Source organism: Paroedura picta, chromosome 10 (assembly GCF_049243985.1).
Source record: "Paroedura picta isolate Pp20150507F chromosome 10, Ppicta_v3.0, whole genome shotgun sequence".
NCBI lineage: Eukaryota > Metazoa > Chordata > Lepidosauria > Squamata > Gekkonidae > Paroedura > Paroedura picta.
In genome coordinates, this window is record NC_135378.1 from 3,450,851 (window position 1) to 3,470,858 (window position 20,008).

Here is a 20,008-nt window from a genome sequence, read left to right on the forward strand (position 1 = left end):
ATCTTCGTCGCTCTCCTCTGTACCCTTTCAATTTTATCTACGTCCTTCTTGAAGTGAGGCCTCCAGAACTGCACACAGTACTCCAAGTGTGGTCTGACCAGTGCCGTATACAATGGGACTATGACATCTTGTGATTTTGATGTGATGCCTCTGTTGATACAGCCCAAAATGGCATTTGCCTTTTTTACCGCTGCATCACACTGCCTGCTCATGTTTAGTTTACAATCCACAAGTACCCCAAGGTCTCGTTCATACACAGTATTACCTAGAAGCGTATCCCCCATCCAGTAGGCATGCTTTTCATTTTTCTGACCCAGATGCAGAACTTTACACTTATCTTTATTAAATTGCATCTTGTTCTCATTTGCCCATTTTTCCATTGTGTTCAGATCTCGTTGAACTCTGTCTCCATCTTCCGGAGTATTTGCCAGTCCTCCCAATTTGGTGTCATCTGCAAACTTGATGAGTAGTCCCTCCACCCCCTCATCTAGATCATTAATAAATATGTTAAAAAGTACCAGGCCGAGCACCGAGCCCTGAGGTACCCCGCTACTCACCTCTCTCCAGTCTGATGAAACACCATCGGCAACAACTCTTTGAGTGCGGTTCTCTAACCAATTCCCTATCCACCTAACTATCTGAAAATCCAGATTGCAGTCCTTCAATTTATCCATCAGAACATCATGGGGAACCTTGTCAAAAGCTTTACTAAAATCCAAGTAAATGACATCAACCGAATTTCCACGATCCAGCAAACCTGTTACTTGGTCAAAAAAAGAAACCAGGTTTGTCTGGCAGGACCTGTTGGAGACATATCCATGCTGACTTCCTTGGATCACCAAATTGTCCTCCAGATGTTTGCAGATCGCTCCCTTTAATATCTGCTCCATTATCTTACCCACAACAGAGGTCAGACTCACTGGTCTGTAGTTTCCCGGGTCATCCTTCCTCCCTTTTTTGAAGATCGGAATAACGTTTGCTCTCTCCCAGTCCTCCGGGACATCTCCAGTCCTTAAAGAGGTTTCGAAGATGATGGACAAGGGCTGTGCAAGTTCTCTGGAAAGTTCTTTGAGTACTCTCGGGTGCATTTCATCCGGACCAGGGGATTTGAACTCATCCAGTGCAGCTAAATGCCTCTCGACAACCTCTCTATCCATGTTAACCTGCCACCCAGACACTATCCTTTGGCTACGGCCATCTCTAGATGTGCCTAAACCCTTTGACCTGTGGGAAAAAACAGATGTAAAATAGGCACTAAGCCTTTCTGCTTTCTCTGCATCCTCCGTTAGAGTTTGTCCATCCGCACCCAACAGTGGGCCTATTGCCTCCTTTACTTTACGTTTGCTCCTCACATAACTGAAAAATCTTTTCTTGTTACAATGGGCTTCCCTGGCCAATCTTAGCTCACTCTCAGCTTTGGCCTTTCTGATGATTGATCTACAGTGCCTAGTAACCTGTAGGTACTCTTCTTTAGAGCTCTGTCCTTCCCTCCATTTCCTTTTCTTTCTTAGTTCCTCTTCAAGTTCCCTGTTCATCCAAATAGGCTTCTTAGAGCTCCTGCAGTGTTTTTGTCTTTCTGGGATAGTCATTGATTGAGCATGCAATAGCTCTTGTTTGAGTAGCGCCCACCCTTCACATGCTCCCTTCCCTTCCAGCATTCTCGTCCATGGTATGACACTCATCATGTCTCTGAGTTTATTAAAGTTTGCCCTACGAAAATCCAACATCCGCGTCCGGCTACAAGCTTCCTTGGCTCCCCATCTCAAAAGGAATTCTATGAGGACATGATCACTTTCCCCTAGGGTCCCCACCTCCTTCACCTCATCCACCAACTCTTGCCTGTTGGTCAGTATTAAGTCCAGTATGGCTGAACCTCTTGTGGGTTCATCTACCATTTGATAAATGAAATTGTCAGCCCGGCAGGTCAGAAAGTTGCATGACTGAGGATGCTTCGCAGAGTTTGTTTCCCAGCACACATCTGGGAAATTGAAGTCACCCATGATGACAAGGTCCTGCCGCTTGGATATTTTCTCAAGCTGCTCACAAAGTGCAGCATCCACATCCTCTCATTGGTCAGGCAGTCGGTAGCAGACACCAACCACCACACTGTTTGTTTTCGCCTCGCTTATTTTCACCCAGATGCTTTCCATTGTAGATATGCTCTCCTTCACTAGAATTTCCTGACAGGTAAGCCCTTTCATCACATACTCCTCCACCTCTTTGATCTGAACAGTTCATATCCATCCACCATTACATTCCAGTCATGAGAATCATTCCACCAAGTTTCTGTGATGCAAGCTTAACCAATCCGCCTTTTGGTTCACTAGGCCCTTGAGGTGTTCTGCCCTCAGGCTTGCCAGATGCTTCTCTGCCCAGGTGAGGAGCCGGTGGGCTTCTAGGTAGAGTGACCAGGAGCGTGTCCTGCCTTGCCTATTTATGTGCACCTTTGTTGTCATGTTGTCTGTGCAGATCAGGACGTGGTTGTTGTGTAGCAAGTCCTGAAACACCCTTATGGCCAAGTGCACAGCACGAAGTTCTAGCCAGTTGATGCTGTACTGTGTTCCCTGGGTGGACCAGCGACCCTGGGCTGTCCTTCCCAGGCAATGGGCCCCCCAGCCTCTCTGGCTGGCATCCGTGGTGACTACCACCTGTAGTGGCTGAATTCCATACCGCGCTGTAGGTTTTGTGGGAAGGTCCACCAGCAAAGTTCGCATCGATTACGCACTGACAGTATTATCCTCCTCTGCTTCTTCCTGGCGATGTCGTGTTGGAATGGGAGCAGAGCCCACTGGAGGGGCCTGGAGTGAAAATGCGCCCATGGCACTATGTCCATTGTGGAGATCGTGAGGCCGTGTAGGGTGGCTAGGCGCATGAGATCCGTCTGCTTCCCCTCGATGACCTTTGATGTAAGTTGAAGTAACTTGGTTTGCTTCTCCGCTGGTAGATAGACCTTTGTCTCCGCGATGCAGATCATGGCTCCGAGGTGTTGGAGGGTCTGAGACAGTTCCAAGTGGCTCTTTTCCTTATTGACCAAAAAAACATGCTCTGAGAGTAGCTGCATGGTCAGCCGTGTGTTGCGCAGCAATGTCTCTAGCCCCGTGGCCCTCAGAAGGAGGTCGTCGATATATGGATATAGATGCACTCCATGCAGGCGAAGGTGGGCCACCAGAGTTACCATGATCTTGGTGAAAAGGAGAGGCCAAAGGGTAGCACCTTGTACTGGTAGTGCCGGACCTCGTGGCAAAAGTGAAGGAGTCGGCGCGAGTCCTGTTGAATTGGCACGTGGAGGTATGCTTCCTGAAGATCTATGGATGTCAGTATATCTGCCTTCTGGAGTACCTGCATGATGTGCCTTAGGGACTCCATTCTGAACTTCCTTTTTCGCACCCACTTGTTGAGGGCCTTGAGATTCAGTACTGCGCGCCACTCCCTGGACTTCTTTGGCACGATGAACAGAATCAAGTACATGCCGGAGCGCCTTTGCCCCTCCCGAACCTCTTTGATGGCTCCTATGGAGAGCAAGTGATGAATGGCCTGCACTAGATGGTGCCTCCGGTGCTGTGTCTTTGGAGTTGGGGAAATAATGAAGCGATCTGGTGGGGCCCCGGTAAGCTCTATGCGGTAGCCCTGTGATATCTAGGACCCACCGATCCGAGGTGGAGTGGCTCCATGCCTTCCAGAATGCATGAAGCCGACCCCCGATCCTGGAGTCAGGCTGACTGTTTTCTGGGCGGTTGGCCCCTGGCTTGCCGGAACTGCTGTGGCTGCTTGTTGGCAAAGGTGGAGCGGTACTTGTTGGACCAGAATGATCTAAAGTCCCGAGTGTCCTGGCTTCTGCCTTGACTCCTCCAGGGACGAAAGGACTGCTGCCTTCTAGCTCTCCCATCCCCCTCCTTGTGAGAGGCCGGCATGGCTCTCTTCTTTTCCTTGGTTTCAACCAGGACTGGGTCCAAGTTTGACTCCCCAAACAGCAGCCTGCTGGAGAATTTGGAGGCGGACAGGGTGCTCTTAGAAGTGGAGTCCACCCTCCAGTGTTTTAGCCAGATGTTGCACCTAATAGAAACGCTGGCTGCTTGTGCTCTAGCCGAGAACTGGATGGCATCTGGCGAAACATCCGCTCCAAACTCTGCCGCTCTCTTGATCTTCAGTATTGTTTTATGTGCTGCAGGAACTGCCAGGTCAGGAGATTTCAACATGTCATCTGTCCAGATGACGATGGCTCTGGTGAAATTTGACAGGGCCGCTGAAACCCTGATAGCGAGTGAAGAAGCTTCATATGTCTTCCTCAGCGCTTGTTCATTTCGGCGATCAATGGAATCCTTGAGTGAATTTTCGCCATCCTTGGTGAACACCGCTTCGGAGTGGAGGGCAACCACAGGAGCATCCACGAGAGGCAGATTCACCATCGCCTCATCCGTTAAGGTGTAGAGCTTCTTGGCAATCAAGGTAAGTGTGGTGCCACCTGCTGGCAGCGCCCACTCTGACTTGATGACCTCGTCAAAACTGTCAGGGAAGGGATGTGCTGTCTGAACGGTCCTGGGTTTCTTGAAGCCCCTGGCATCCAGGTTTGCTGAAGCCTTTGACCGTGGCTTTTCTTCCTGCTGCATGTCATAGTTCAAGGTAGCTATGACTTTTGGCAGCAGCCGCTGCTGGTGCTCCTCCTGGAAGAGCCGTGTTGAACTGTCGATCTGGCCCTGTGCTTCCCACTCACTCGACAGCTCACCCTCCTCCAGGTCTGAGATTGTGTCCACTATAGAAGTCATGGACCTGCCCGCCGATGGGGGGCGCTGTCGTGCCTCTCTGTGGTCACATTCGCGCAGGGGTTCCTGACGCCGGTGGGTTCTGCTCCTGGACCCCCCTGACTCCTCGTCCCCTTCTGAGTCCTCCGATTCCATGTAAGTGGAGGGAGAGAGACGAGGATAATTTCTCATTGCTCCAGGACTGGAGCTGACATCCCACTCCCTATCGGGTGTCCTGGATGAATGCGGTGGAGAGGGGCTGGGTGCCAGGCGCCTGGCTTTAAAGCGGAGCCAGCGCATGAACTTGAGGAACATGTGCTCCTCCTCCTCTTCCGCTGCCCAGCTGTTGGGGGCTGCACGTCCCCTGCGGGTCCTACTCCCCCCCTCCTCCCGTCTCCGGGATCTCCGATTCGGGGAGAAGGAGCACTCTCTCATCTTGATGCAGCTTGGGGGGGGGAGCGTCTCGGCGACACAGCCGCTTCCTGTGTGTCGGGCGCCATCTTGGAATGGCGGCCCGGACTCTCTCGTACAGGCGGCACTATGTTGGAATGGCGGCCCCTGCTATCATGTGGAGGGCTCCCTGGCCGGCCCTGCGGCTCCGGATCCCTCAGGGAGTGGGGAATTACAACCCGGGGCTCCGGGAAACCCCCTCCCTCGCCTGCGCCCAAGTGCCGTGGGGGCTTACTGGCGGGGCTCTCCCTCCCCGGTTGACTCCTGCAATGGTCCGGGCTTCTGGCCGCTGAGTCCCAGACGCTCAGGTATCGGGCTCCTTGCAGGAGGCTTTCCAAGGCTCCAGAATTCTCTGGTCCACTAAAGTCCACAGCGCCTTCTTTTCCTTGTGCTGCCTTCGTCACCGGTCTCTTCCGGCGGGGCCCGGCGTTTCTTCTTTGTGCCAGCCCTGCGTTCCGCAGAGATCAGTCGTTTCTCTGCTATAGTCGCTGTTGCCGCACTCACTGTTGCCTCAGCGTTCCGGGGAGGCGGAAGTTCTGAGGTGCCCGGAGCTCTAGGCTCTTCACCGGTGGGCCGGGTGCTGGCCCGCAGGCCTCCTGCCGCGGCTCCGGTGGCCTCCTGGCTCGAATTCAGCTGTTCCATGCCGGTAAGGAATTGGAGGCAGTTTTGAAATTCCCGCACAAGATTCTTGCTTGTAGATCTCTGCGTTCTTTGTCTCCGTAAGAACTTTTTTTTTTTAATGTGCCTTGTAGACGAAGGCTGAAGAGCAGGGCTCGAAGTGTCCTACCTAAGCAGTAGGGCATTCCAGACTGGCTACTCAGGCTCAGGTCGCTCAGGAAGGTGGCTCTGAAACATTTGCATATGAATGCCCTGCCTGAGCGAGCAGAGGCATGACCTAACCAGCCTGGATGACTTCAGCCCCACTGAAGGAGAACAGACAGAGACCAGCTCCTTCAAGAAGCAGCCTGCCAGGCCTGATCTGGGAGACCCCCCAGGCACCTGCCTGGTTCAAGCTCAGCAGCAACGGGACAGAAAAGGGCACCACCTGCTTGGCCCCCCATTTTGGACAGAGCCCTCTGTCCATCTTTAAAGAGGAAGAGCAAAGTCAGGGGGAGGGAGGCAAAGAAGCGACTGGCTTGAGCCACGGCAGCCTGAGCAACACAGCTTTGCTTCACAGGTAGCCCCAGTGGCATGTGAAAACCTGGACTCCTTGTGGAGTGACATAAGCCAGCTGTGCAGGCAGGGCCAGTCACACCTGGCAGTATCAAACCCCATGGAATGTTGAACTGCATGGCCAGAAGAGAGGTGAAATGCACAGAAGAGGCATAAAAAATCTACTTATTCTGCATCGACACATGTGGGAGAGGAGTTCTGAAGAGGGATAATGAATGAGAAATGGACGTGGGGAAAAGGCAGGCTGCCCCTTATGCAGAATTCAGAAAAAACTGTTGTCCGGGGTGTGGCTACAATTACAATGAAACAAACAAATCTCGGTTCAAGATTATAGGACTTACCTTTCACTGTGGACATCTAAAGTGTTGTTCCAGTGATGTTTCTTATTAACCAATCACCTGCTTCTCCTCTGATTACTGAAGGCTCTGATTATTGAACCACATTCAGATATTCTACACAAATGTGGATGTGACCAAGAGTATGCATGGAAATGTCAGAACTCCACAGTTCAACATACCTTCACAGTCTGCATTATCTGGCTTTAAGTATTCTTCTTCATCCTGGTCATAATCTGAAATCAGATTTCAAGCATTAAAACAAAAGGAATATTCAACTCTCGGATAAGACAGATAATTCTAGCAGAGGACTAACAAGGGCACTACTCACAGGGATCCCAAAATAGAATAGGCCTGCTGGATAAACAGACTGGAGTGACAATCCAAAAAATGACTGGGGGGGGGGACATCTAAAAAAATGCAATAGTTTATTACAATTAGTACTGAATTAGTTACAAAAATACATAAGGAATCCTAGATTTGGAAGGAACCATCCAGGACATCTAGTCCAATCTCCTACTCAATACAGGGTCAGCCTCAAGCAGCCTTTCTCAACTGGGGTTTCTTGATGACCACAGAAGGGTTTCTGCTTGGAGACGGCCAGTGAGCTTACATTCTCCTTCCCCTCCTCTCCCCACAACAGACACCCTGTGAGGTGGGTGAGGCTGAGAGAGCCCTGATATCACTGCTCAGTCAGAGCAGTTTTATCAGTACTGTGGCGAGCCCAAGGTCACCCAGCTGGTTGCATGTGGGGGAGCGCAGATTCAAACCCGGCTCACCAGATTAGAGGTCCGCACTCCTAACCACTACACCAAGCTGGCTCTAAACTATACACATACACACAAACACACACTGCCCCAAATCCAAAATTATAATATTTTTCTCTGTACACCCTCCCCCTAAAACTCAGCACATCACCTTCACTGGTTGGCAAATTTCAAAATTCTGCTCTCACCTGAACTTTCTATTGAATGCTGAGAATAGTTGATATTAATTGGCCGTTCTATTGAGCCATAGAAACTGTCAATATCTGATCCAGAGTCACTGGAAGTAGAGGAAGAAATGTACAGTTAGGCCACAAGCAAACTGGCCTTATGCAAATGAAAAAACTACAATCCATCAAGATGCAGAAATAGGAGACTACTTATTTTCTGTAATACTGATTGATACCTTTTTTAGAAATAAGGTTTTTCTAAGGCCCGTGGTGAAACTTCAGCAAAACTTTGGATGGAAGGAAATGCAAGGAAGGAAATGCAAGGTAGCAAATGATGCTTTCATGCCCATTACACTTTACAATCAGGGCCAAGTTGGGCTATTAGTTGGGAGAGTTTAGCTGACTACAACATAGCCACAACTTTAGGCAATATTGACCAAGGATTTTAAAACAAAATGATAACCAGCAGCCAAGATGAAAGCTACAGAACTTTGGAGCCCCTGATGATTAACACACATACCAAAAAAATGTTTCAACAATCCAAAAATAATATTTTATTTTAAAAAAACAACTCTTTAATTAAAAGTACATAACCATATCAAGTTTTTGTGGGCCAGCAACACAACAATTTATTTATTTATTCATTTATATTTATTATATACCGCCATTCTCCAAAGTCTCGCGGCGGTTTACAGAAATTCATAAAAACAATAAAATCCCATAAAAACCCATTAAAACATAAGTAAAACACAATATCGCGATGGTGGATAATAACCCATTCCCCTCCCCCCGTCCAGCAAGATCTATTACTCTCTATCTGGGAGTGAGGGACTTAGTTTGCTAGAGATCCACAGCTGACAACGTTGGGAGTCGCCCAGGTCTCAAGCATATGCCTGGCAGAAGAGCTCCATCTTGCAGGCCCTGTGGAAAGCTGACAAATCCCGCAGGGCCCACAGCTCTTCCGGGAGCTCGTTCCACCAGGTTGGGATCAAGGCCAGGCGTATGTCCTGGGGGCCCAGTAAATTCATACCCGCAGAGCAAAGAGCCCTGGGGGAGCATAAGCAGATAAGCGGTCCCGCAGATAAGCCAGACCCAGGCTGCGTATAGCCTTAAAGATTAAAACCAGAACCTTAAACTTGATCCGGAAGCAGACTGGTAACCAGTGCAGATGGCGTAGCACCGGCTGAATATGGGCCCTCCAAGATGTTCCAATGAGGACCTTTGCAGCCGCATTCTGTACCAGCTGCAATTTCCGGGTCAAAGCCAAGGGTAGGCCCGCATAGAGCGAGTTACAGTAGTCTATTCTGGAAGTGACCAGAAGTGTCGCCAAGTGTTCGGAGGGCAGGTAGGGCGCTAGTAGCAGCGCTTGGCGCAGATGAAAAAACGCCGTTCGGGCTACTTTCGTGACCTGAGCCTCCATGGAAAGGGAGGCATCAAAGGTCATACCCAAGGTCCTGGCTTCTGGTGCCAATGTGAATTGCACCCCATCCAGGCATGGGAGACGCGCTTCCTGGTCCTGCCCTCTTCTGCCCAGCCACAGGACCTCCGTCTTGGAGGGGTTGAGTTTCAGGCGACTCTACTTGAGCCATCCAGCCACTGCTTCTAAACATCTGGCAAATGGATCTGGGGGGGAGTCCGGCCGGCCATCCATTAGTAAGTAGAGCTGGGTGTCATCTGCATATTGGTGGCAATCCAGCCCGTAGCCCCGGACCAGCTGGGCTAGAGGGTACATATAGATGTTAAGAAGTGTAGGGGAGAGTATCGCTCCCTGCGGTACTCCACCTGGAAGCCCAAAAGGGGCTGACAACTCTTTCCTCACCGCTACCCTCTGTGTCCAGTTCCGGAGAAAGAAGACTAGCCACTTTAGTGCAGTCCCTCTAATCCTGGCCCTGGCAAGGTGGTGGGCTAAAATCTCGTGGTCGACCACATCAAATGCAGCCGACAGATCTAAAAGCACAAGAATGGCCGAACCATCTCCATCAGCTGGCGTGGGATATCATCCGTCAAGGCAACCAGCGTGGTCTTCATCCCAAGGCCAGGTCGAAAGCCAGACTGCTATAGGGTCCAGGACTAAAGTTTCTTCCAAGAATGCTAGGAGCTGATCCGCTGTGGCCCGCTCCACTAACTTGCCCAGAAATGCAAGATGCGAGACTGGGCAATAGCTGGTGGAGTCCCATGGGTCCAGCAATGGTTTTTTCAGTAGAGGTTTTCACTGCCTCCTTGAGCCCCAAGGGGAAATCTCCCGATGTTTACAATTTCCCTCAAGGGGCCTCCTAGCCGTTTGTCGCCCATCTGAGCAGCCAAGACGGGCAGGGATCTAAGGGACAAGTGGTGACCCTAGCAAGTTGTCCACTTCGGTTAATGAGAGCCGCCTGAAGCCATCAAACACCAACTCCTGTGACAGCCACGGAGCTTCCAGTTTGCAAACTGTATCAATAGTGGCAGGAAGGTCACGGTGGAGCAATAGAACTTTGTCCGCAAAATAGCTCGATAAAGGCGCAAAGCTCAAATCCAATTCCCTTATCTTTTGATGCCCCTCCTTGAGGGCAGTAAGAGACATAATCACTCTAAATCAGTGGTCCGCAACATTTTTTGGGTTGTGGACCGGTGCGGGGGGGAGGGCGATCCATCGGCCCCGCATGTGCGGCAGCCCCTGTGCAAATGCCGGTGGGGCTGCAAACGCACATGCTCTGCAGTTTCACGTGTGTGCGGAACTGCCGTGCATCCGCGTTTGCGCTCCTGGTGGGGCCGCAAACGTGCATGCGCGGCAATTCCACGCATCCGCGAAAATGCCGTGAGCGCACGATTGCGGCCCCACCGGGCACAAATGCGCATGCGCGGACCTGCCGCACATGAGCGTTTGCACCGGCTGCCGCACTTCCCTCTCCCCTACCCCTTCCCGCAGAAAGAAGCTTGCTGGGCCGCAAGCTAATTGGCCGCTTTGGCCGCTTTGGCGGCCAATTCACTTGCGGCCTGGCAAGTTTCTTGCTGCAGGGGGCGGCGGGGAGAGGGAGCCGCAGCCTGGTGCCGAGGCCTTGGCGGCCCGGCACTGGGCTGGGGCCCGGTGGTTGGGGACCACTGCTCTAAATAATTGTGCCAGGCAAGAGCTTGCGGATGCGATTTCTGCTACGTAGAAGTCTTGTTTCGCCACTTTCACCACATTCTGATACGCCCTCATAAGCGTGCGATGAGAAGTCCTAGCCGCCTCGTTGCAAGTTTTCCGCCACACTCGCTCTAGCCGTCTCATTTCCTTCTTCCTCTCCCGAAGCTCCTGGGTATACCATGGTGCCTGTTTGAGAAGACGGCGGAGAGGGTGCCTCGGAGCAAGGTTGTCAATGGTAGCCGAGAGGCGGGACTGCCAGTCCTCCACCAAGGCTGCCAGTGAGGTGCCAGAGGGCATCGGGTCCCGTAGAGCAGTAGTCCCCAACCTCCGGTCTGGGGACCAGTAACGGTGGATCAGTCAGTACCGGGCCGCGGCTCCTCCTCATCCTCCTCCCCAGCTGCTGACTCAGGGGCTGTCCTGCCACTCTGCCGCCGGCTCACCTTTGGTGCTCTCCAGTGGCTGCTATGGATGGGGCTTCCCCTCAACGTGGCACTGCGCAACTGCTGCTGGCAGCGCCCCCAGTGGGCGGCGGGAAATCAGGGGTGCTGCCGGGAAAGCAAGCGGAGCAGGGGCTCAGGCGGCAGCGGCAACGTCCCTCGGCAAAAGACTACCCCCCCCAGCCTCAATAAAATTGTCAAGCGTTGACCGGTCCCCGGTGATAAAAGGTTGGGGACCACTGCCGTAGAGCATTCAGGAATCTCTGGGAATCCATAGGTCTCTGCAGGCAGACTAAAATGCGTCCGTCACCCAACCGGGGAAGGGGTGGCATCCTTAACCGGGCCTTCAGGGCGTGGTGGTCTGACCATGGAACGATGTTGTTCGCCAGCAGATCTACCACTACATTTCCGCCAAAGATCCAATCAAGGGTATGGCCAGCCTGATGAGTGGGACCAGCAACAAATTGCGAGAACCCCAGTGTCTCCATGGCTGACCAGGTCCGGGCCAAGTCCTGAAGGCGGGACTACAAAGAGCTGCTGAGAATATCAAGCAGATTTGTAAGGCTTTGAAAATAGTGTTGCTCATAGTCTTCTTTTTCAATGGCTGCTATTTAAAGGCAAACGCTGCTTCAACTTTTACCAGTTTCAGAACTACTTTACAAAGAGCTCTTTAATGCAAGTCACAAGAATGAAGAACTACAATGCTGGAGGTGCCACCTTAAGTCAGCAATCGTTTCCTTCTTCTCATGGTAGTGATCTATTTCTCTCCTCAGTGAGGCCATCCAGTCCTAGAAGACAACCAGACTTTATTCCAATGGAGGGTTTTTTGTACCTAAGTAAGCAATTTTTAAACAGACATGTAAAAGCAGCACAGAATTACAGACACTTGCCCAGCTATGAACTGTGTGATAATTTAGTGCAGTTCAGCTAGAATTACTGTGGTCCAGCCATCACAAGGTTGAAAGGAGGCCTTGGTAGACCTGGCTGCTCCCAGGGTGATCTCAGGCCACAGAACATCATCAGGAAGACAAAATGGGGGCCACAGAACATCATCAGGAAGACAAAATCGTCGTACAACTACTAATTTCATCTTTATATTTCCTAAGATTTGTCCCTTGACAAAGTCAGTGGGCGAAACGCGTTGGGACTTGTATGAAATAAGAATTACAGAATAACTGAAACTGAAGAGAAACGACTATATATAAGTCCAATTTGGATATTTTTATTGCCATATTGGTTTCCCAGTGCGTCTGTACTATTCTATATTTGTCTCACTGGAACCCACCCCTCCCAGTTCATTCATTTTTGCATCCCCACCCCAAGCAGACCTGGCCATGGCCTTGCCAGGCCTCAGTGGTGCTGCCAGGGGAGAGAGCAAGCCAGTGCTTCCGCTGCCCTGAGCAGCTCCAGCCGCAACCAGGCTTTGGCAGGACTGCCTGGGGGTGGCAGTAGGAGGAACGGAGTCCCCACCAGTGCATCCCCCCTTTGGGCAGGCCCGCAGAGGCTTCTCCAGGCATCACTCCTGCTGCCTGCCGCCTCGCCTCGCCACAACTAGCAGCTGTAGCCCTTACCTGAACTCCCCTTCCCCGCCCCGCAAACCCGGGAATTACTGTGCAGCAGTTGTCCTTGCAGGGTCCGCTATTGGCCTTGCTTCCCTTCTCATCCCTCACCAGCCATTCTCCTCTTATCCTGCTCCTGCCCATCAGCAGTGGGACTGCAGGCTGGCTGGCTGCACTCCACACTGCCTCCACTGCCCTCAGCCCGCTCCCACTTTGTGCTGTCCATGGCCAAGACTGGCCGATCCACTGGGGGAAGGGTTGGAGCTTGAATAGGAAGAGGCCGTGCTGAACCTATGGCTTCTTCCCTTTGGCAGCAGGCAGCAGGAAGCCTTTGCCCCACTCGCTTCCCTCTTGGCTTCTCAGGCAGCTGGCAGGAGGCCATGTGCATGCTCCCTGCCAGCCATGCCCTCCTGGACTCATCCAGGCAGTTGGAAGGCTGCTGTGCAGTCTCCCCCCACCCTGCCACCCCCACGGACCTACTGCCTTCTTGGGTGGAGGATGTGTGCTGAAGGCTGGCCGGGAGAGGGGTGGGCAGCCTGCAGCTCCTCGCCCACTTTTCGGCCAGACTTAGCCACCATGTGCGCCTCCCAACTCTCCCTGCTCTGGCGGGGGGGGGGGGGAGTCTTCTGCCCCCTTCCTACCTGCTTTTAAAGTGGGCTTAACTACTAGTTTAAAACATATTGTAGGAACCATAAACATGATTTCACCTTCCTTTCATCTTCAGAGGCAGCAGAAAAAAACCAGGTCCGGTGCTTCTTGCTAATGTGAACCAACTTGAAAGGAAATACATTGCTTGACGTTGTTTCCTCTGCTGCCCTCATAACTCTACATAACAGTGGAAAGTAATACTTTTTAATAATCCTGAAATTTGTACACACAGCACAGCATATGATCACAATTACTCGCTTCCCTTTCAATAAAATACATATGGCTGTGGAATATTTGCCAAGAGAAAGCAAAAGTTCTTTCTGTCTCCAGAGAATTCATATAATTTGCACATCACCTGTGAAATCTGTGGGAGTTGGGAGGAGTTGCAGCTCCACACCTGGTCTGCATATAGAAGGATAATAAGCAGCAGGTAGCAGGGAAAGACATTTCTCTGCTGGACACCCTGAAGAGCTGGTGTCAGAGTAATTGGCATTCAGCAAGATTAACTGTTTTAACATATATGACTTTAATTTGTTCTCTTTTATGGGTTTTTCCTTTTTATGATTATTTCTGTATTGGGAGGGCCTTTGGCCAATGACGATAAGTTTTACTACTACTACTGCTGCTGCTGCTGCTGCTGCTGCTGCTACTACTACATATATACATTTAAAAAAGCAGATTGAAATTATTCCACCGCAAAGTAAATACATTGGTAGGATACTACACCACTCACCTGTTATAGCCCTTCAGTGAGAAGGCACCTTGGGGAGATGCAGATGTACTGCTCTTGAAGTAGTAAATGCAGCCCTTGTCGATAATCACAAACCTCAGTGGCCCTGGAAGAAGACCAAGGGGGAAAAGAAGGCCAAAGGCAGCCATTAACATAAGTAGGCCCCAGATGGGTCTCTCAATTGCAGTGGCTGATGGCAAGAACACCAGCATGGCAGCATCCCCAGATCCTTGGGGGGATGGTAAATGAAACCACCCCTTCCCATCCTGTATCTATACCAATTTATACAAGCCCACTCCAGCTGGTTCCTTAACAATGATTGGTCAACTGGAAATGAGCCTCAACAATGCATGGCTTCTCCTGTTCTTTTTCAGCTGGTCAGCCTTAACTAAGGCTTACTGCCGCATTCTGAACCACCCTTAACCATGGTTCCTATGTTGACCCTGAAACCAGGGTTTTCAAACCTTGCTTATAAGAGAAACTGATTAGCAGGGATCAGGTATAAGTGGGAGTATGTCTCCTGATTTTCAAAGGATGCTTGCGGGGAGCTGGTGTTACAAGTGATCAAACTTCAGTAGATGAAGACACAGCCACATTTTGCACACACAATGGTCATGAATTCCTGTTTTCCCAGGTAAATATGCAGCCTATCCAACATTCAGCAATTTCAGCAGAGCTGCAATAGAAGCAATGTACAAAGCACCTTTGCTGCACTAAAAACTGATAATGCAGAAAAGCATGCACAGAAAGACATGCCAATCAAATTCTTGTTCTTTCTGACCACACAAAAGGTGAAGCACCAGTGGAACTCTAAACAGACATCTTTGTCACAGCTCAGAATGGAAGAAGGACATGTTCCTTCCACACTCACATTTTAAGAGCTGGAACTGCGTGCCTCCTTTTTTGTGAAGGTATCCAGACTTGGTGACACCTCCAGGCATCGTCATCAGGTTCTGTGCTCCAATTGCCTTCATTGGGACAGGCCAAGACATCTCTTCTGAAGTCATGGCTCTGAAATGGTAACACAGACTTGCATTGGAAAGCATTCTGCCAACACAAAACAGCATTAATTAGCTTGCCATGTGCTATCTCTACAAGTGATAAACAAGAAAGATCTGAGTGCAATCTCCACTCAGTCATGGAAGCTCCCTGGGTGACTGTCAGCCAATCATTCCCTCTCAGCCTCATTTAGCCCAAAAAGGGGCTTAGAGGGTAGACTATATGCTGCATAAATGCAGCATAAAAACACAGCACAAAAGGTATGACACTCCAAGAGTGTCTTATCCTAGCAGAGGGCGCTGGTAACTCCTGCCACCGACACCCCCCCACACACACACACACACATACCTATGCTTCCAGATTGCCGGTTGCAGATGGTCAAATCTTATCATGGCTGATTATAGTGAATTTTTTCTACACTGCACCAAGATGGTTTAGGAAAGTAACTTGCATGTCATAGTAGCAAAGGTATTAGCAGTTGAGTATAAAAAAATCAAGGAACCTTGCAGTATATTTGGACAAAATGATAAAGCAGAAAGTTCCAGTTTATTTCTGTACTGTGGAACAGATGACTGATGAGAATGGAAGAAAAGAAAACTTCAAAGGCAGCCCATATTTCCAGAGAACTTTCTGGGCTTGTCTGCTTCAAAATGGCTATGTGTAAGCTTTCAAGGAAGGCAATGTGGCCCACAGGTGAAAAGGAACAGCTGCCAAGCCAATGGTCCCCTGGCCCCAGACTCAGAGGAAGCCTCAGACAAGCCTCTCTGCAACACCAGCAGACCACAGAGAACTGTTGTAAGGATGACTGCAAGAATACAGGAAGCATCTATCTATCTATCTATCTATCTATCTATCTATCTATCTATCTATCTATCTATCTATCTATCTATCTATCTATCTATCTATCTATCTATCTATCTATCTATCTATCTATCTATCTATCTATCTATCTATCCATCCCCCCTTCAAGGATCGCTACCTTGTTGTGGCAAGGGGGCTTGTGTAGTTCAGTGAAGCTATGAGCTATGCAGTGCAGGGCCACCCAAGACGGACAGGTCATAGCTGAGAGCTCTGACAAAAGGTGATCCACTGGAGAAGGAAATGGCAAACCACTCCAGCATCTTTGCCATGAAAACCCAATGGACACGTTCAAAAGGCAAAACGATATGACGCCGGAAGATGAGCCCCTCAGGTCGGAAGGTGTCCAATATGCTACTGGGGATGAGCAGACGGCTAGTACGAGTAGCGCCAGAATGAATGAAGCGACTGGGCCAAAGCCGAAAGGACGCTCAGTTGTGGAAGTAACTGGTGGCGAAAAGACAGTCCAATGCTGTAAATATTTTTATTCCATAGGAACCTGGAACGTCAGATCCATGAATCAAGTCAAGCTGGACGTGGTTAAACAAGAAATGACAAGACTGAACATCGACATTTTAGGAATCAGTGAACTCAAATGGACAGGAATGGGTGAATTTAATTCAGATGACCATCAGGTATACTACTGTGGACACAAATCTCGCAGAAGAAATGGAGTAGCCTTCATAATCAATAAGAGAGTAGGAAAAGCAGTCTTGGGATACAATCCACAAAATGACAGAATGATCTCAGTTCGAATCCAAGGCAAACAATTCAACATCACAGTGATCCAGGTCTATGCCCCAACCACTACTCCTGAAGAGGATGAAGTTGATCAGTTCTATGAAGCCCTACAACACCTTCTAGAAGCAACGCCAAAAAATGATGTGCTTATCATCATGGGGGATTGGAATGCTAAAAGATAACCGGGATAACAGGCAAGTTTGGCCTTGGAGTACAAAATGGAGCAGGGCACAGGCTGGTAGAATTTTGTCAAGAGAATGCAATGGTCATAGCAAACACTCTTTTCCAACAACCCAAGAGACGACTCTACACATGGACATCACCAGACGGTCAACACAGAAATCAGATTGACTATGTGCTCTGCAGCCAAAGATGGAAAAGTTCTATCCAGTCAATAAAAACAAGACCAGGAGCTGATTGTGGTTCAGCTTCTTGTTGCAAAATTTAGGCTTAAATTGAAGAAAGTAGGGAAAACCACTAGGCTACTCAGGTATGAACATAGAATCATAGAATCATAGAATCATAGAGTTGGAAGGGGCCATACAGGCCATCTAGTCCAACCCCCTGCTCAACGCAGGATTAGCCCTAAGCATCCTAAAGCATCCAAGAAAAGTGTGTATCCAACCGTTGCTTGAAGACTTCCAGTGAGGGGGAGCTCACCACCTCCTTAGGCAGCCTATTCCACTGCTGAACTACTCTGACTGTGAAAAACTTTTTCCTGATATCTAGCCTATATCGTTGTACTTGAAGTTTAAACCCATTACTGCGTGTCCTCTCCTCTGCAGGGGAGCCCAAAGGGTTTATGGGGAGCTCTGGTAACTGAACCAATGAAATATCCTTTTTTGTCATGTATGTCGGCACCTCCAACAAGAGAAAGAACAATAAATTATGTGCTTAAATTACATCCAAGGGGAATAAAGGGACGTGCATGCTTTTCTGGGTCATAGAATCATAGAATCATAGAGTTGGAAGGGGCCATACAGGCCATCTAGTCCAACCCCCTGCTCAACACAGGATTAGCCCTAAGCATCCTAAAGCATCCAAGAAAAGTGTGTATCCAACCTTTGCTTGAAGACTGCCAGTGAGGGGAAGCTCACCACCTCCTTAGGCAGCCTATTCCACTGCTGAACTACTCCGACTGTGAAAAACTTTTTCCTGATATCTAGCCTATATCGTTGTACTTGAAGTTTAAACCCATTACTGCGTGTCCTCTCCTCTACAGCCAGCAGAAACAGCATCCTGCCCTCCTCCAAGTGATAACCTTTCAAATACTTAAAGAGGGCTATCATGTCCCCTCTCAACCTCCTTTTCTCCAGGCTGAACATTGCCAAGTCCCTCAACCTATCTTCATAGGGCTTGGTCCCTTGGGTCATATGTTCTAGAAATCTGTCTTGTATATACATTGTATAGCTAGTTTGCACTTAGCTTAGGCCGTTTTAAGCCTAGCTCATTGCGCAAGTGGAACTGGAGAAGAGCTCCTAAAAGGGCCCTGGGCCAAAAAAGGATTGAGAATGGCTGATCTAAAGCATGGCTGTAACCTCAGTAGTCTACAACAGTGGTCCCCAACCTTCTTGTGGTCGAGGACCGCCTCCGAGGGGGGGGGGGGAGAGCCGGTGGCTCGGGCGCCACGCATGCACGGCAGCTGCGTGTAAACGTGCATGCGCAGATGCTGTGCATGCGCAGTTGCTGCGCACGTGCGTTTTTGCCACCAGGTGGCGCTAACACACATGCACAGAGTTGCCGTGTATGTGTGTTTTCACCAGCAGGGGCGCAAACGCACATGCGCAGCAGCTCCGCGTGTGCGCGTTTGTGTTTCTTGCGGGCCGACGGCTGCGCCTGCCTCTTACTCCCCCTCTCACAGTGAATAGATCGTCGGGCCGCGAGCGAAGCAGCCACTTTGCTCGCGGCCTGGCAAGCTTCTCGCTGCGGGGGGGGGGGAGGCAGGCGCAGCCGGTACCGGTACCGGGCTGAGGAATGGGGGTTGAGGACCCCCGGTCTACAAAGACTTCATTCACAACCATCATCTTCTTTCTCTTTTAAAATCAATAGCATCTATGCAGAGTTGCTGATTTTCTGAGAAAGCAGTGGAAAGAGCAGCATTTACCACATTTCTCTGGAGTTAATTGTGCCCAGAAGCTGCTGCTTGGAATGAGAGCTTAGCAGCCTCATGTGGATATTTTTGAAAAATCCATATACTAACAGTCTTGATTTCTATTTATGAATCCTCATCTCCAAGTGAACAGAAGGCTGTCCTGTGAAATATATCTGATGCTAGCTCTCAGGATATAGTGATGAAGGGGGGGAATTCTGCAGTTGGGGGGGAATTCTGCAGTCACATGAAGGGGGGGAATTCTGCAGTTCTTCCTGATCTTTCACCATGCACACTTTAAAGGAGACACCCCACTTTGATCTGCCAGTTCTCCTCACAAACTGGCTAACAAAGAGACCATCTGGCAGGCAAGCAAAACCCCAAAGGAAAGCCCCCATGACCTTCACCACGCATAGTGACACATGACCTCAAGGGTTACAACTACTGGTTGCCAGAAAGCAATTGAGACCTTTCAAATATATTCAGGTAGCCAGTATGGTGTAAGGACCAGATCTGACAAAAACGTGTGTGGTGTTGTTGTTTTTGTTGTTCGATTTATTTCCCGCCACTCCCTACAGGCTCGTGGCGGGTAACAGTAGTCTTAAAATCCCCCGTTAAAACCCCCGCTAAAAGACTATAAAAATACCCAACACGGCGGAAAATACCCCTCTCCCCTACCCAAACAAGGGCATTGGGGGATGGAGGGTAATGATGTATACTTCAGACCCCAGGGGGGGGCAATGTTCTTCCTCGCCAGTCCCAGCCTCAACCATAGACCTGGCGGAAGAGTTCCGTTTTACAGGCCCTGTGGAATGCTGACAGCTCCCGCAGGGCCCGCAGTTCACCCGGGAGCTCATTGGACCAGGCAGGGGCCAGGACAGAGAAAGCCCTGGCCCTGGTTGAGGCTAGGCATGCTTCTCTGGGGCTGGGAACGACCAATAGGTTTTCTCCTGCAGAGCGTAAAGCCCTGCGGGACACATAGGGCGATAGGCGGTCCCTCAGGTATGTGGGTCCCAACCCGCGTAAAGCCTTAAAGGTTAGAACCAAAACCTTGAACCGGATCCGGACAGCAATTGGCAACCAGTGCAGCTGCCTCAGCACCGGCTGGATGTGGGTCCTCCAAGGTGTGCCAGTGAGGACCCTTACAGCTGCATTTTGCACTAGCTGAAGTTTCCGGATCAAGGACCGCGAAGAGTGAGTTACAAAAATCTAT

General features: G+C 50.1%; 1 protein-coding gene across 9 annotated transcripts in view; it reads right to left on the bottom strand.

Annotated features, from left to right (window-relative positions):
* The window catches only part of SH3BP2 (SH3 domain binding protein 2), a 78,355-nt gene that overhangs the window by 45,139 nt on the left and 13,208 nt on the right, over nucleotides 1–20,008 (bottom strand). For all 9 annotated transcript variants that reach the window (XR_013225140.1, XM_077302026.1, XM_077302025.1 and 6 more), the window contains 6 exons: nucleotides 14,980–15,119; nucleotides 14,112–14,214; nucleotides 13,438–13,555; nucleotides 11,889–11,959; nucleotides 7,653–7,741; nucleotides 6,880–6,933 (listed from right to left, as the gene is read on the bottom strand). Coding sequence is in view for 8 of the 9 variants with exons in the window: in XM_077302025.1 (XP_077158140.1) it covers nucleotides 6,880–6,933; nucleotides 7,653–7,741; nucleotides 11,889–11,959; nucleotides 13,438–13,555; nucleotides 14,112–14,214; nucleotides 14,980–15,119 (575 nt within the window). In the remaining variant the exon portion in view is untranslated. The remainder of the gene's footprint in view (nucleotides 1–6,879; nucleotides 6,934–7,652; nucleotides 7,742–11,888; nucleotides 11,960–13,437; nucleotides 13,556–14,111; nucleotides 14,215–14,979; nucleotides 15,120–20,008) is intronic.